Genomic DNA, 13,963 nt, shown 5'->3' on the forward strand with positions numbered 1-13,963 from the left:
ATTTCTGTAAAATATGGCTTAAATTGAAGATGAGAGAATGGCTGATATTTTTATAGATAAAATATTTATTCTCTCCAGATATAAATAAATCTATAAACAGTTTGGATTCTGTCAAGATGCAAGACATGACTAAGCAAGTTTTTCTTATTGGAAAATAATTTATTATTACATAGTTCAAAACCAAAATGGCGGCTCGTCTTCTGTCTCTGCGCTCTCTCTCCCTCCCTCTGCTCGATCGGCCATCTGCTAGCAAAACGGTGAATTGTTTTTATAAATGGTTCAGATTGAAGGGAGGGATAAAGAGCCGAGGTCATCAAATCTCCAACTTAATCTCATCTGGTGGGAAAACCGGTTCATCACCAGGTGGAATAAAAACCAGATTAAATCGGGTCGTTAGTGGAAAAACACTCTTCTCCTAGAAATGATTTTAAATGTTTAAAGTTGTTTTTTGTTTTTTCCAGGATCCCAAAATGGGTTTTGGGATCGCGGTTTCAGGAGGACGGGACAACCCGAACGAGGAAACGGGCGAGACGTCCATCGTGGTGTCGGACGTCCTGCAGGGCGGCCCGGCAGATGGGATGCTGTTGTGAGTTTCATCTCAGCGGGTCGGGGACGGACCTGTGTGTGTGTCAGAGCGCTGACCCATGTGTGTGTGTGTGTGTGTGTGTGTGTGTGTGTGTGTGTGTGTGTTTCAGTGAGAAGGACCGCGTGGTTCTGGTGAACAACACGCCCATGGAGGGAGCGCTGCACTCCTTCGCCGTTCAGACCCTCAGAAAATGTGGCAAAATGGCCAAAATCGTAAGATTGACATCAAAACTCAGTTACACTGGATTCATCCATCTGTCCTCGTTTCCTTCTTTCCTTCATGTTTCCTTATTTACTTACTTGTTCTTGTCCTTCTTTCTTTTCCTCCTTTGCTTTTATTTTCTTCTTTCCTTTGCTATTGTTTCCTTACCTTGCTCTTGTGTCCTTCCTGCCTTCTTCATGTTTCCTTTCATACTATGCTTATTTCCTTCCTTTCTTTGTCCTTGTTTCCTTCTTTCCTTGCTCTGTCCTTTGCTCTTGTTTCTTTCCTTTGTTGTTAAAATGTATATTTCTCCTCCTGGCCACTAAATGAAGTATTTCATGATACTATCATTGTGTTACTGCCATGTTAACATCGACAGTTGGTTTTGTTACATGAGGAAAAACAGAACTGCGTCGCGTAGATCTCTGTTTGGACGGCTTGTTGTGTTTTTCTAGTCCTGCTCTCAAAGAAACCTGGGAAGTTCTGTTGGACCCGTGACTTAAAGGAACCCAGACTGCGAGGTTTCTCTCACCATTTCTTCTCTCCGTCTTCTGCAGACGGTCAAGCGCCCCAAGAAGGTCCCGGTCAGTGTGATGCCCGGCGCCGTCTCGCCCGAAGTCTTCAGCAATGACAACTACAGCGACTACAACTACGACGCCGACCGCCACAGCATGATCAGCGGCCGCGACAACAGCCTGGAGCGCCGCGGCTACGGCGACTCTGGCTACCAGACCCGCGGTAGGAGCGCCGAGCGCGACCTGAGCCCCGACCGCGGCTACCGGCGCGACGGCAGCAGGGGCCGCACGCTGGACCGGGAGTACAGCCCCGATCGGCCGGACCGCCGCTACCGCAGCGATCGCGCCCTTGACCGGGAGTACAGCCCGGACCGCCCAGACCGCCGCTACCGCAGCGATCGCGCCCTCGACCGGGACTACAGCCCCGATCGGCGCTACCGCAGCGATCGCGTCCCGAGCCCGGAGCCGCGCTACGGCCGGGACAGCTACAGCCCCGCCAGAGGCCACAGGCGCGACCCGAGCTACGAACGCGACCGAGACCAGAGGTACAACGAGCCGGTCCGGCGGACGGCGAGCAGAGACCGCCTGGACCGGTCGCCGTCGCCCCCTGCTGTTCCCATCCCGCTGCCCCGACCGGGCCGCGACCAGGAGCCGCTGGAGAAACCCGTCAACGTGCTGCTGCTCAAGAACCATCCCAACGAAGGTGAGCGGCCCAAACTGTTGTTCTGTCTGCGGTTCTATTGGACTCAGCTTTGGACCGCTTCAGGACTAAACGATTCATCGCTACTAATTAGATTAATCACAGTTGATCAGTTACTGAATTCAGCAGATTAATAATCAGTGATTGTCTGTAACATGTTTAATTACTTAGTCACAATTAATCAAGATTTTAATAATTGATTGTGATTAATCTATTTTTAATGATCAAAATGCTTGATTAACCATAATTAATTGAATTAGTCATAATAAATCAGTTATTGAAATCACAATCCAAATAATGTATTTAAATAATTGATTCATTGATTATTGATATAGTAACAGTAGTCCTCAATGTGTGGCTAATTTGCTGAAATGATTAATCAATTGCTGAAATTACAATTATTCAAATTAACGTTAATTATTTTTAATCAATTAATTGTGACTAATTGGATGATTTGTGATTAATCGATTAGAAATCGTAGTAGTCCTTAAAGCGTGGTTCAATTTATGTGCAGCACAGTTTGGTGATAAAATACGTTGATCAGATTTGACTTTATAATTTTAATTCAGATCTTAAACAGCAGGATGGAGATGAATTTGCTCGTTAACATGAAACCTGAGAGGTTAATTAATGGCCTTCATCTCTTCTTTGAGTCTGATTTAGTTGCTGACAGATTAGCAGAGCAGCAGCTCAGATGTTTGATTAAAGCTAAGCTCATAAAACGAGATTATTACAGTATAACTAAGGATTAGGTTTAATGTAGTTTTTGCAACATATTAACAGTTTCACCAGAATCCAGTGGTGATTTTTCTTATGCAAGTAATGAGTTTACTGAAGTAATAAAGGAAAATATAAGTTTTTCTAGCTTAAACCAGGAGGGATTTATGCAGAAATCGTCATTTATGAACACTTTACTGAGTTTAAATGTGACTTCCTCAACTTTTAAATCTTAAAAAAATGTAAATCTTCTCATTTGAAGTGTGAAATTAACTCTGATTTATTAAATTTGATGTATCATAATTATTAATCAAATTATTAATCTTGGACAAACAGGCCAAAAATATGAGAAGCTTTACATCTTTCTATAGAGGCTGAAAATATTCAACATTTACTGCTCTAAAAATTACGATTATTTTCCTTCCTCATTAAATATGTTCAAATCAAAGGATGAATTTTCAGGGTGAACAAAACTTTTCCAAAAAATTGTTGTTTTTCTTTCAGATTCAAACTAGATTTGTCTTTAAAATGTGACATATTTGTTTAGCCTTGTCCAGGTTTGACGGTGAATCTGAAATGTCTGTGATCTTCTCCTGCAGAGTACGGCCTGCGCCTGGGCAGCCAGCTCTTCATCAAGGAGATGACGAGCAGCGGCCTGGCCGGCAGAGACGGGAACCTGCAGGAGGGAGACATCATCCTGAAGGTGGGAGCCAAATTCACTCAGTCAGAGTTTATACAGCTGAAAACAGAATCACTTAGAATAAACACAGAGAGAGAGAGAGATTACTCTTCATTCTTTATCTGGGTTTTCTTCCCTCCTTCTTGTTTCTCCCTCTGAATCCCGCTCTCTCTCATCCCTTCGTTCCGATCTTCCTCTTTCTTTCCATCGATTTCTCTTTCTAACTCGTATTTATTTTTCCATCTGTCAACACAACCGGTCCCTCCTTCTCTCTGACCTCTGACCTCCCTCTGCTGCCTCAGATCAACGGCACGGTGACGGAGAACCTCTCCCTCAGCGACGCCGGGAAGCTGATAGAGAAGTCTCGCGGCCGGCTGCAGCTGGTGGTTCAGCGCGACCGCCGCCAGATCCTGATCCGCATCCCGCCGATGGTGGACAGCGACTCGGAGCTCGATGGTGAGAGACCCTCCAAACTGAAAACCAGCAGGACCTACCCAGTGTGAATGCTCGTCTCCGCCGCCGCCGCCATCATCATCACCGCCATCGTCATAAACATACTTTTTAAACGTTTAAAAGAGAAAAAAATAACCTACCGCATGTGAACTTCCATTTGTGAAGAAAATTGTTGCCAATAATGTTGCTGTAACTTGTTTTACGCTCATTAAATAAAAGCTTTTACCTTTACTCTCATCCGCTTTTAGTCGTATTTAAATATTTAAATATTCACTCCATGCAGCAGCAGCTCCTCTTTTATACCTGGTTTTTTAGGGTCACATGACTCAGTCGGAGGACTCTGATTGGTCCAGCGTGACCCACTTTGTCTGGTTTGTGTTTTCATGTGTGAAAGTGTTCATTCCCCTCCAGCAGGGTGATCTCATCCCAGATTATAATCCTGCTGTTGGATTTTCACAATACAAGGATTGTTTTGGGGGTTTTTTAGCTCCCAAACATCGTCCATCCACTTCATTTTGTTCCCTGCACTGCAAAAACACAAAAGTATTTTTTGCTTAGTTTCTTGTGTAGATACTTTAATACACTTGAAATAAGGCTAATCTAACTTAAAAGTTTAACTTAAGTTATAGCAGCTCGTTTAAAGTGAATAATTCCTTAAATGTGTTTCATTGATTATTTTATTTAAAATTTTTCCCATGTTATAACTGAAACAACCAGAGTAAAATCTTATTATCCACAGATGATTTTGTGCAAAAAATAAAAATGCAATGACCATATTTGTGTAGACCAGGTTTTTGTTGCTAGGTGACCGTGGAATTCCACTGAGGTTGCTGGGTAACGGGCGGAACTCTGCTGGGGTTGCTAGGTAACGGTCAAATTTTTTTTTTCCTCTGGGTGAAATAAAATGCCAATGTAACTAGTAAATTTTTGTCACTTTTAAGGAATTATTCACTTAAACTCCTATATCATTGAACAATGACTTGTTAGCTGGTTTCTCTTATTTCAAGTGCATTAATATATTTACAATAGAAACTAGACTAAAAATACTTTGTAAAACTGTGTTTATGCAGTGTGCTGCTGTCATTTTCTGATGCTTTTCAGTTTAAGATCCACAGATCTGCTTATTCTCGTAATTTAGTCGGAGACGTTCGATTTCAAAACAGGTGAATCTGTTCTGCGTCTGTTTCGGTTTCTCGTTGCAGGAAAGAGACAATTTTCACTTCGTCTGTCGTGCTTTTTTTTGCAGATATCTCAGAGATCGAGTCGTACCGCTCTTACTCTCCACAGGAGCGAGGTCATCCCTCCGACCTTTCCTCACACTCGTCCAATGAGAGGCTTCGAGACAAACCCAGGTACGCTTTCATGCAGCCCAACGCGGCTCGCTTTGATCTATTTTCAGCATCTTAAAATAACACAGTTGAGCTTTGATTCAGGTATTCAAAGCAAAGAATAAGCTACTGTGTACAGCTGTAAAAAGGTCCTGTATTCTCTCTGTTTGCCAGTAAAACTTTATCTATTTCAGGTCAGTCAGCATTAGCAAAATTAATTACTCAATGTTGGTGGCAACAGCTAAAGTGGCAGCGTAAAAAAAACTTCTGGTTTTAAGTTACATTAAAACACCTTTTAATTCTCATTTTCCACTTTGATTTTCTTGTTTCAGATTTTATTTTTTGCTCCCATGAATTAAATCACTTAGTGTTCTCGTGGGTCCGAGAACACAACCTTGTGGTACTCCTAAAGATATTCGAGTTCTAAAATATTTTTCTCATTTTATGACATTATTTTTGGTATTTCAAGTTTATTCCCATTGTTACAACACTTAAGATTTTATTCTCATAACATGACTTGTACTTATTTGTAGCATTTCCTGCTAACTTTTATTTTTACTTTCAGAGACGATCCTTCTAGCAGGATGACAAAAATGGGTGCGATGCCGACGCCTCTCAAAAGTCTGGAGAGGCGTGAAGATTCCTCCCCTTTGCCGCCAGAGAGGGACGAAACTCGATCTGCGTCGCCGCCTGGTAAACGTCTTTCTGCCTCTGAAGAAAAACAAGCTGATTATGGCTGAGCTGATTGTTTTACCGTTTTCATTTGCAGCAGCAGCAGCAGTCGCCCCAAGAGTTCGGGTTCCTCCAAAAGTCCCACTGAAGCCGAGCTTGGAGGACCAGGAAGTCTACGGGTCAGTAGGTTAATCTGCCACATGCATGTTATTGTTTACAGCGCTGGAGGGTAAACAGACGATTCTTTAACATAGTAGAACAACTTCGTTCACTAAATTAATGCAGAAAAAGTTGAACAACTAAGATCATTTTTTCTCGCTCTCATGTCGGCTGTGTTACAGGCAGAATTGTTGCAATTTATATTGTAACTGAACTAAAACGGCAAATTCCACAGCACATCTACATGTCAGGTTGTCCTAGTCAGGCTAGCATCTGACCTGCTTCTGTCTTCCTTGCTATTTTTTCTCTTACTTAAAACTTTTTCCTGACCTTGTAATCTTGTTGTAGTGTTAAAAATCAGCAGAAAAGCACTTTGTCTCCTTTTCTTTTATATAACAAGCAAGCGTACATTTTAGATTTAGCACGTTATGCTAACAGCTAAAGCCAATGGTAGTGTTCTTCAGCCAGCAGCTTTTCGTCCTCCAGCCAAATTGGTCTATATGAGTAATTAAAGGAGAATTTGTCTGTTTTCGTAACAAAAGCCCGAACACCATCATGGTGCGCTTCAAGAAGGGCGACAGCGTCGGGCTGCGGCTAGCCGGAGGGAACGACGTCGGCATCTTCATCGCCGGCGTTCAGGAGGACAGTCCGGCTGAGCAGGAGGGTCTTCGGACCGGAGATCAGATCGTTAAGGTGCCGCCTTTAGGTCCTCGTACTCCAACGTTCGTTAGCATGGCATCTAAACGAAAACCCTTCCAGTGACTTTCTGGTCTCTGTTTCAGGTGAACAACGTTGACTTCAGAGGGATGGTGCGCGAAGACGCCGTGCTCTACCTGCTGGACGTTCCAAAAGGAGAAGACGTGACCATCCTGGCTCAAAGCAAACCCGAAGGTACCAACACAAGAACACTGAGAAGTACAATATAAAGTATCTGTGAACCTGGATCCGACATGATTTCCTGGTTTCAGTGTATGAAGATGTTCTGGCATCCGGACGCGGCGACTCGTTCTACATCAGAACCCACTTTGAGTACGAGAAGGAGGCGCCGCAGAGCCTCCCGTTCGGCAGGGGGGAGATCTTCAAGGTCATCGACACGCTGTACGACGGCAAGCTGGGCCACTGGCTGGCCATCCGCATGGACCAGGACAGCCAGGCGCCCGAAGTGAAAAAGGGAATCATCCCCAACAAGAGCAGGTGGGCGGTCAGAGAAACGCGTCCGAGACGTGAACCTTCCAGTGCTGAAACCTCTGAGGTGGGCTTGTTTTGTGTCTCAGAGCTGATCAAATGGCCAACGTGCAGAACGCTGCCAGAGCGGCGTCAGGCAACGACAGAGGAGACTTCTGGAGGCTCAGAGGTCAAAGGGCGGGGAAGAAGAAAGACCTGCGGAAGAGCCAGAGGACCTGAGCACCGCCAGTCGCCACCAAGTTCCCCGCCTACGAGAGAGTGGTGCTGCGAGAAGGTAGCGGAAACCTTTCCTCCCGTCTTGTCTGCTGATGACGGTGAATCCTGACGTCCGGTTTGTGTTTCCAGCTGGTTTCAGGAGGCCGGTGGTGATATTCGGCCCGATTTCCGACGTCGTGAACGAGAAACTGGCCAACGACCTTCCCAACGAGTTTATTATTGCCAGTAAGTATCGTCTAAACTTTTTCTGCTTGTGCTGGAAACTGTTTAGAGTAACAACTGGTTTACTTGTTCAAATAGAAATACTTTGTTCAAATAGAAATACATTTTGTTCAAATAGAAATACATTTTGTTCAAATAGAAATACATTTTGTTCAAATGAAATACATTTGTTCAAATAGAAATACATTTTGGATTCATCAAAATGAATGAAGCACATTTTAGCATTTATTATTTATTATCTCCAGCAGCAACTTCGGTTTAGTCAGGAATCCTCAAAGACCTTCGACGTCTTATTAATATATCTCTATAATATTTCACTTACTGCTACTGATTCAGGCTGATTACAGTTTCTGCTTTGGAAAGATGCTAAAATATGGAGCTAAATTGGGGCCATAAAATAAAAAAATAACTAAAATCTGAACAATTTTAACCTGAAAAAAAATCAATTCTTTTTTTTTTTTTTTTTGTTTCAAACTTATTTTTTTAGTTACTTTAAAAAAAATTTAATTCACATGTTTGTATCATAGTTTTTAAACAGAAATTTTCAACTTTGCTACAAGAATTTGAATTGGGACTAAAATGTTTTTTTTAAATCGTTAAAAAAAAGTAAAAAGATTTAACTATGAATTAAAACTGAAAGGAAATTAAAACTTTATTTTGCTGTTTTCTGTTGAGCCTTCCTGTTATCAGCTGGACATTTTTCTCTCTTGCTTTGAATCAACTGCTGAAATTTACACTGTAAAAACTCTATTTTTATAGAATTAAAATTAACTCTTTGGTTTGTCCCAAAGTTTAAAACAAACTTAAAAACGTCTGTGTTTCAGAAACCGAGCCCAAAGATGCTGGAAGTGAGAAATCGTCTGGAGTGGTGAGACTGAACACCATCAGACAAATCATCGAGCAGGTAGCTGGTTTATTTTTTGTTACTTTTACCTGAAAGTCTTTTTCTGGTGGGAATAAAATCCTAAAAACGCGGCGTCACGTAGGACCTGCACGCACTGCTGGACGTCACTCCCAAAGCCGTGGACACGCTGAACTACACCCAGTGGTATCCCATCGTGGTGTTCCTGAACCCGGACAGCAAGCAGGGCGTGAAAACCATGAGGAGCCGCCTGATCCCCGGATCCAACCGCAGCGCGCGGAAACTCTACGAACAGGCGGTCCGGCTGAAGAAGACCTGCTCCCACCTCTTCACCGGTCAGTGGCGCCTCACGGCGAGTCCCGTAAAGCTTTTAGTCCCATCCGCTCACCGATTGGATCTTCCTGTGTGTTGGGAATCCAGCCACCATCGACCTGAACTCGTCGAATGACGCCTGGTACGGCAGCGTGAAAGAGTCGATCCGGGAGCAGCAGCAGAAAGCGGTGTGGGTGTCGGAGGGGAAGGTGAGTCTGACCGAATCAGAATAAAAGATAAAATGATCCATGTGCACAAAAACATATAGTACAGCTAACACTGAATCCAAGAAGGTTTAGTGGAAGGAAAAAGTTAACTGCAGAAATTACAAACCAGCAAAGTATAAAATTGCTTTAATTATTGGTCTATAAATTGTTTCAATAGCTGAAGAAGAAAAAAATAAACTTTTTGTTGGATTTTGATCTTTTTGATTTAAGAGAAAAAGTTAAATATATTGGAAATTAAAACACAACAACAAAATTCAGATTAGTTATCTAAAATTAGATGAATATATTGGTAAATAAATTAACAAAAATGTTTAAAAACTCTAAATTTCTGTTGAAATTAACAGTGAAAATGACATTTTACTGGTTCAACATCATCTGTTTTTATCCAACAACCATGTATAAAATGAGACTAAAGTATAGAAAATTAACATGAGCTGAAAATATCTGTGATTAAATGGTTTAAGGTGCTGAAGTAGTTCAGCTGTAATGAAAACTAGGATTTTATTTCAGTTTTAAACTAGAAAAAGTTAAATATTTTAGGAAGCAAAACACTTCAACAACATTAAAGTAGCAGTTTCTGAAATGAGGTGAAAATATTGTAAATTAATGAAATGATTAAAGTTAAATTCCACCAGGATTTTGGAATAAATAAGTTTCTGATTCTGTTTTCCGTCCCTGCAGATGGACGGGTCGGAGGAGGACCTGGACCTGCAGGACGACCGCATGTCCTACCTGTCGGCCATGAGCGCCGACTACCTGAGCATGGACAGCCGCCTCACCAGCGACTACGACGACACGGCGGACGAGGGCGGGGCTTACACCGACAACGAGCTGGACGAGACGCTGGACGACCCGACGCCCGTCTCCGCCATCAGCAGGTCGTCGGAGCCCGTCCTGCCGGAGGAGCCGCGCCGCGCCAAGAGGCACGGGAGCCGCGAGGTTCTGAACCGGGACCCCAGCCCGCCGCCTTCGTTTGTTCCAGAACCACCCAAGGTGAGCAGGAAGATCTCAAACGCCTGGCTGTGACTCCTGGGGGTTAGAATATTGTTTTGTCCTATTTTGGATAAAAATGTCCAAGGTGGCGTCGCAGCAGAATCGCTGCAAAATGTTTATTTTTCGTCTCATGACCTCTGGAAACATTTATAAATATCTGTAAAATGACATTTTAGCTGCACAAGTTTTGTTGGATCAGGAGAAGGTCCCATCTTGGTGAATGAATTCCCGTCCTCCTCCTCTAACCCGGCGTTGCTCTGCCGGTCCGCAGCAGGTCCGCGCTCAGGCCCGGACCGACTCGGTGCGCAGCTACGAGTCCCAGTCCAGCAGCACCATCAGCAGCATCGACGCGGCGGCCGCCAGCAGGCCGGCTCCCCCCCGCCGTGGCCTCGAAGCCCAACGTCGCCCGCCTCCACCAAACCTCAGAGGAGCAGGCGCCGGCGAACCAGCAGGAGGAGGAAGACCCCGCCAACAAGTCCTTCCTGGGAAAGGTGGGAACAAAAACCAACCCGATTGCCTCAAGACTCCTTAAAGTCTCTCTTCTTTCTTCCTTCACGCTTCGCTTAATAAACTTGTCTCCTTTTCTTCCTCCTTTGCTTTTTCTCTCTTCCTGTTATGAAATAGAGAATGGCCAATCAGGTAACTGCACATGTCCACTTCCTGTTTCAGGGTTCCTGCACAAAACTTGACCGTTTTCTGAACTTCACCAGATCTGAGCTCAACACACTTTAAGCTTCTTTTGTAAATGATGCAGCTGTGATTAAAAAACTGTAAATTCAACATTAAATATAAACCTTTAAGTAAATATTTGAGAAAATAATGTGGCATTTATGCTGCCTGTAAACAAATGAATGTGAATTAGTTTATTTTACACAAAACGAACTTGCACAATGTTTTATGGGGAGAATTTAATGTTTTTGATTTAATTTTGAATACTTTGATAATTTAATTTACAAAATGGTTTAAACTGCTGAAATATCTTTAGAAAGAACTGAATTCTGAGTGGATTTTAAGGTTTTATTTTCATTTTAATGTCGTTTTTTCCCCTAAATATTGGTGAAGAGGTTTAATTAGCTTTATAGAAAATCACATTTTTACTTTTTATTTGCTTTTGAGGGTTTTGATTAATTTCATGTTGGCAAAGTTAGACAGAAAATAAAATAATCAAAATGAGATGAATGTATTGGTAATTAAATGAATGAAATGAGCCGAGCGAATACCAGAATGAATAAATAAATCATAGATGTGTAGGAACTCCGTGTCCATCAGTCCCAACCAGCCTCATCATGTCGGCCATCTTTCCTTCTTCCTGTTTTCCTTCCACTAATTGAGGCTCGTTTTCTTCCAGATCAAAGCTTTTGAGAAGATGGACCATCTGGCCCGAGCGCAGCGTCTTCTGGAGCTGCAGGAGGCGGAAAAAGCTCGAGTCAGTGAAAACCCGCCGCTCGTTTAGTCTGCGTTCGGACCCGTTGGGTCCGGGTCCGGCCTTCAGAACAATAGCTTCCTGAAAGGCTCCTCTGTAGTTTTGCTGCGATTCACTCTGACGTTTCTGGGTCTGTTCCAGTTGGAAATCGCCCAGAAGCATCCAGACATCTACGCCGTCCCAGTGAAGCTGCCAAAGACCAACCAGAACCGGCCCCAGCCAATCGGGTCAGAGCCTTTTCTCTCTCGTTTTCCACACAAATGGAAACAATTTAAATTCCTGTCAATAGCAAGAATACAAGAAGCACAAACTGATTAAACCGTCTCTTTGTTTCCATGAATCAAAATCAAAGCAGCAGAATCTCCTTTATAAAACATCTCCAACGAGGGCTGGACAATAAATCAATAAATCGATAGATCAATACCAATAGATGATACATCTTATAGAATACTCACTGAGTTCTGATCCAGAACCGCTCAGCATTCTGGGAAATGTAGGCAGAGGAAAGACGTTAGCTTTCTAGCTAGTCTGAGCTTTAGTTTAAAGTGTAACCGCTGTACCAGTTGAACTTTTTCCTGTTTACTTGCTGATGATTTAAAATCTGTTTCAGTTGGAGACGTCCACAAAGGTTCAGATTACTTCGCTTGTAAACCATAACTGCTGTGAATTTGAGCTGCAGAGACTTTTTCACATTTTATAATCTCACTGCCGTTAATCATGTGCTGCTGAAATCGTATCAGTTTCCCTTTTCCTCCCGATCCGACTTGTTTCTGTGTTTTCAGCTCGAACGCCGAGCCGCAGACGATGTCCCGGCCCACGTACTCGGAGACGAGAGGAAACGAGGACACCGAGGCGGAGTACCGCCGCCAGCTGGCGGAGCAGACCCGGAGGGGATACTACAACCCTCAGAAGTACAAGGACACCGAGCTGTGAGGCTCCGAACAGGAAGTGAGGTCGTTCACCAGCTTCTGTCGCTCTCTGAACTTCTTCTTTCTCACATCTTGGCTCTGAGTCCAGACTCTCTTCAAGCTGGCGGCGGCGCCGTTAACCGCCACAGAGGAAGAAATGTTGGTCCTGATTTCCAGAGACGAAATGTTTGGTTTGGGTTTAACAGCCTCCGGTGTTTCACTGGCGAGTCCAGAGTTTCTGAATCCGATCCATCACAAATATCAAGCAGAAGTCCTAACTTTAATTCTTTTTTTTTCCTCCAAGCAGCAGATTTTCTGCTGGTTTGGTTAATATTCATCCAGAGTTTCTGAAGGTCTTTAAAAGCTGCAGGAACCAGAAAAGTTCCTGGAATGTTTTCCTTCCAGTCAATTTTCACCAGAGCTGCTACCTGGTCCTGCAAGGTGAGAGATTTAAAAACCATGTTCCACCAATAAGAAAGTTTTATTTCTATCTAAATATCCAAACAGAAAAAAACAAAACAACCAATTGTTATTGATCCTTAAACTAATTATTATTACTCACCAAATGAATCTTTTTTGTTTTTTTCAGCAATAAACATGAAATAATTGAACCCAGATTCTAAAAACTGAAACAGAACTGGTCCAATTGAGTCCTGGAAACCAAACAAAGCGATGAAACTATTGTTTTGGTTACAGTTTAGCATGGAGTGACTTTACCTATGTTACAAAGAATAACCGCTGTTTTAATTTTATTGCTGAAAATCACAAATCTTATTTTTGCAGTTGTGGCTTTTTTCCAGGTTTCTGCAGATGACTTAAAATCTTGTTTGATACGTCCACAAAATTTGAATGACTTTGCTTTGCTTGTGAACCATAACTGCTGTGGAACTGAGCTGCAAGGAGTTTGACTTCAGTTTTTATTCGCACTTTGACCTCAGCTGCTGTCAGGGTGAATAAAATAATCATGTTTTTGCTGCTAGAACCATTTTCTGTCCGTTAATCTGGAAAAAAGAGTCCAAAGAAACACTTCACCTTCAGAAATTGTGCGAATTATTGATTAAATTATTCAGTTTAGAAAATCTGGATGCCTTGAAAGAAATGAGGAAAAACTAGAGACTTTTGTACAGAATTATTTATGTAATTTCAGCATATTTAAGTGTCGAAGAATAAGTAAACTGATAAAATATTTACCGTCTCGTGTCACAATTGAAGAAGAAATCATTCCCCTAAAAAGAGTTTAATAACGATCAGAGGAAAAGCTGTAAAGTAGTTTTTTTTTGGCTTCACTTCTGCAGCAGCTTCTTGATTTCCAGAATAAAACCCGATTTGCTGGAGGAGAAAGTTGCATTCTGGGTAGCAGAAACTGCTGCGGTGCCTTTCGACTCCTGATTCTGGCTGGGAAACGAAGCTGCTGTCAAATTCAGAGGCTGGACGGAAAACATGGAAGCATTTTGGGTTTCCTGTTAAAAACTAAAACTTTTAAGCAGACGTCATTCCTGCGAAGCCGTTTTACGGCCGTTCTAGATGGAAAGAAAAAGGAAGTAAATGTCTGCCTGAAATTTTGAGAATTTTTAGAAAATTTATAGAAAATAAGAAAATTTCTGA

The 13,963-nt window shown here is 42.6% G+C and overlaps 1 protein-coding gene across 1 annotated transcript in view; it reads left to right on the top strand.

Annotated features, from left to right (window-relative positions):
• Nucleotides 1-12,887, top strand: part of LOC129379623 (tight junction protein ZO-2-like) — a 28,105-nt gene extending 15,218 nt beyond the window's left edge. Inside the window, 22 exon segments of the mRNA XM_055060435.1 lie at nucleotides 462-586; nucleotides 696-798; nucleotides 1,345-2,005; nucleotides 3,319-3,422; nucleotides 3,701-3,854; nucleotides 5,098-5,203; nucleotides 5,745-5,872; nucleotides 5,949-6,030; nucleotides 6,553-6,703; nucleotides 6,793-6,901; nucleotides 6,979-7,204; nucleotides 7,285-7,469; nucleotides 7,541-7,636; nucleotides 8,458-8,537; nucleotides 8,620-8,830; nucleotides 8,916-9,016; nucleotides 9,716-10,027; nucleotides 10,302-10,397; nucleotides 10,399-10,518; nucleotides 11,376-11,453; nucleotides 11,592-11,677; nucleotides 12,233-12,887. Coding sequence (XP_054916410.1) covers nucleotides 462-586; nucleotides 696-798; nucleotides 1,345-2,005; nucleotides 3,319-3,422; nucleotides 3,701-3,854; nucleotides 5,098-5,203; nucleotides 5,745-5,872; nucleotides 5,949-6,030; nucleotides 6,553-6,703; nucleotides 6,793-6,901; nucleotides 6,979-7,204; nucleotides 7,285-7,469; nucleotides 7,541-7,636; nucleotides 8,458-8,537; nucleotides 8,620-8,830; nucleotides 8,916-9,016; nucleotides 9,716-10,027; nucleotides 10,302-10,397; nucleotides 10,399-10,518; nucleotides 11,376-11,453; nucleotides 11,592-11,677; nucleotides 12,233-12,383 — 3,465 coding nt within the window. The 3' untranslated portion in view covers nucleotides 12,384-12,887.
• The last annotated feature ends 1,076 nt before the right edge of the window (nucleotides 12,888-13,963 follow it).

The sequence above is a fragment of the Poeciliopsis prolifica genome, unplaced genomic scaffold (assembly GCF_027474105.1).
Source record: "Poeciliopsis prolifica strain line A6 unplaced genomic scaffold, Auburn_PproV2 SCAFFOLD059, whole genome shotgun sequence".
Taxonomy (NCBI): Eukaryota; Metazoa; Chordata; class Actinopteri; order Cyprinodontiformes; family Poeciliidae; genus Poeciliopsis; species Poeciliopsis prolifica.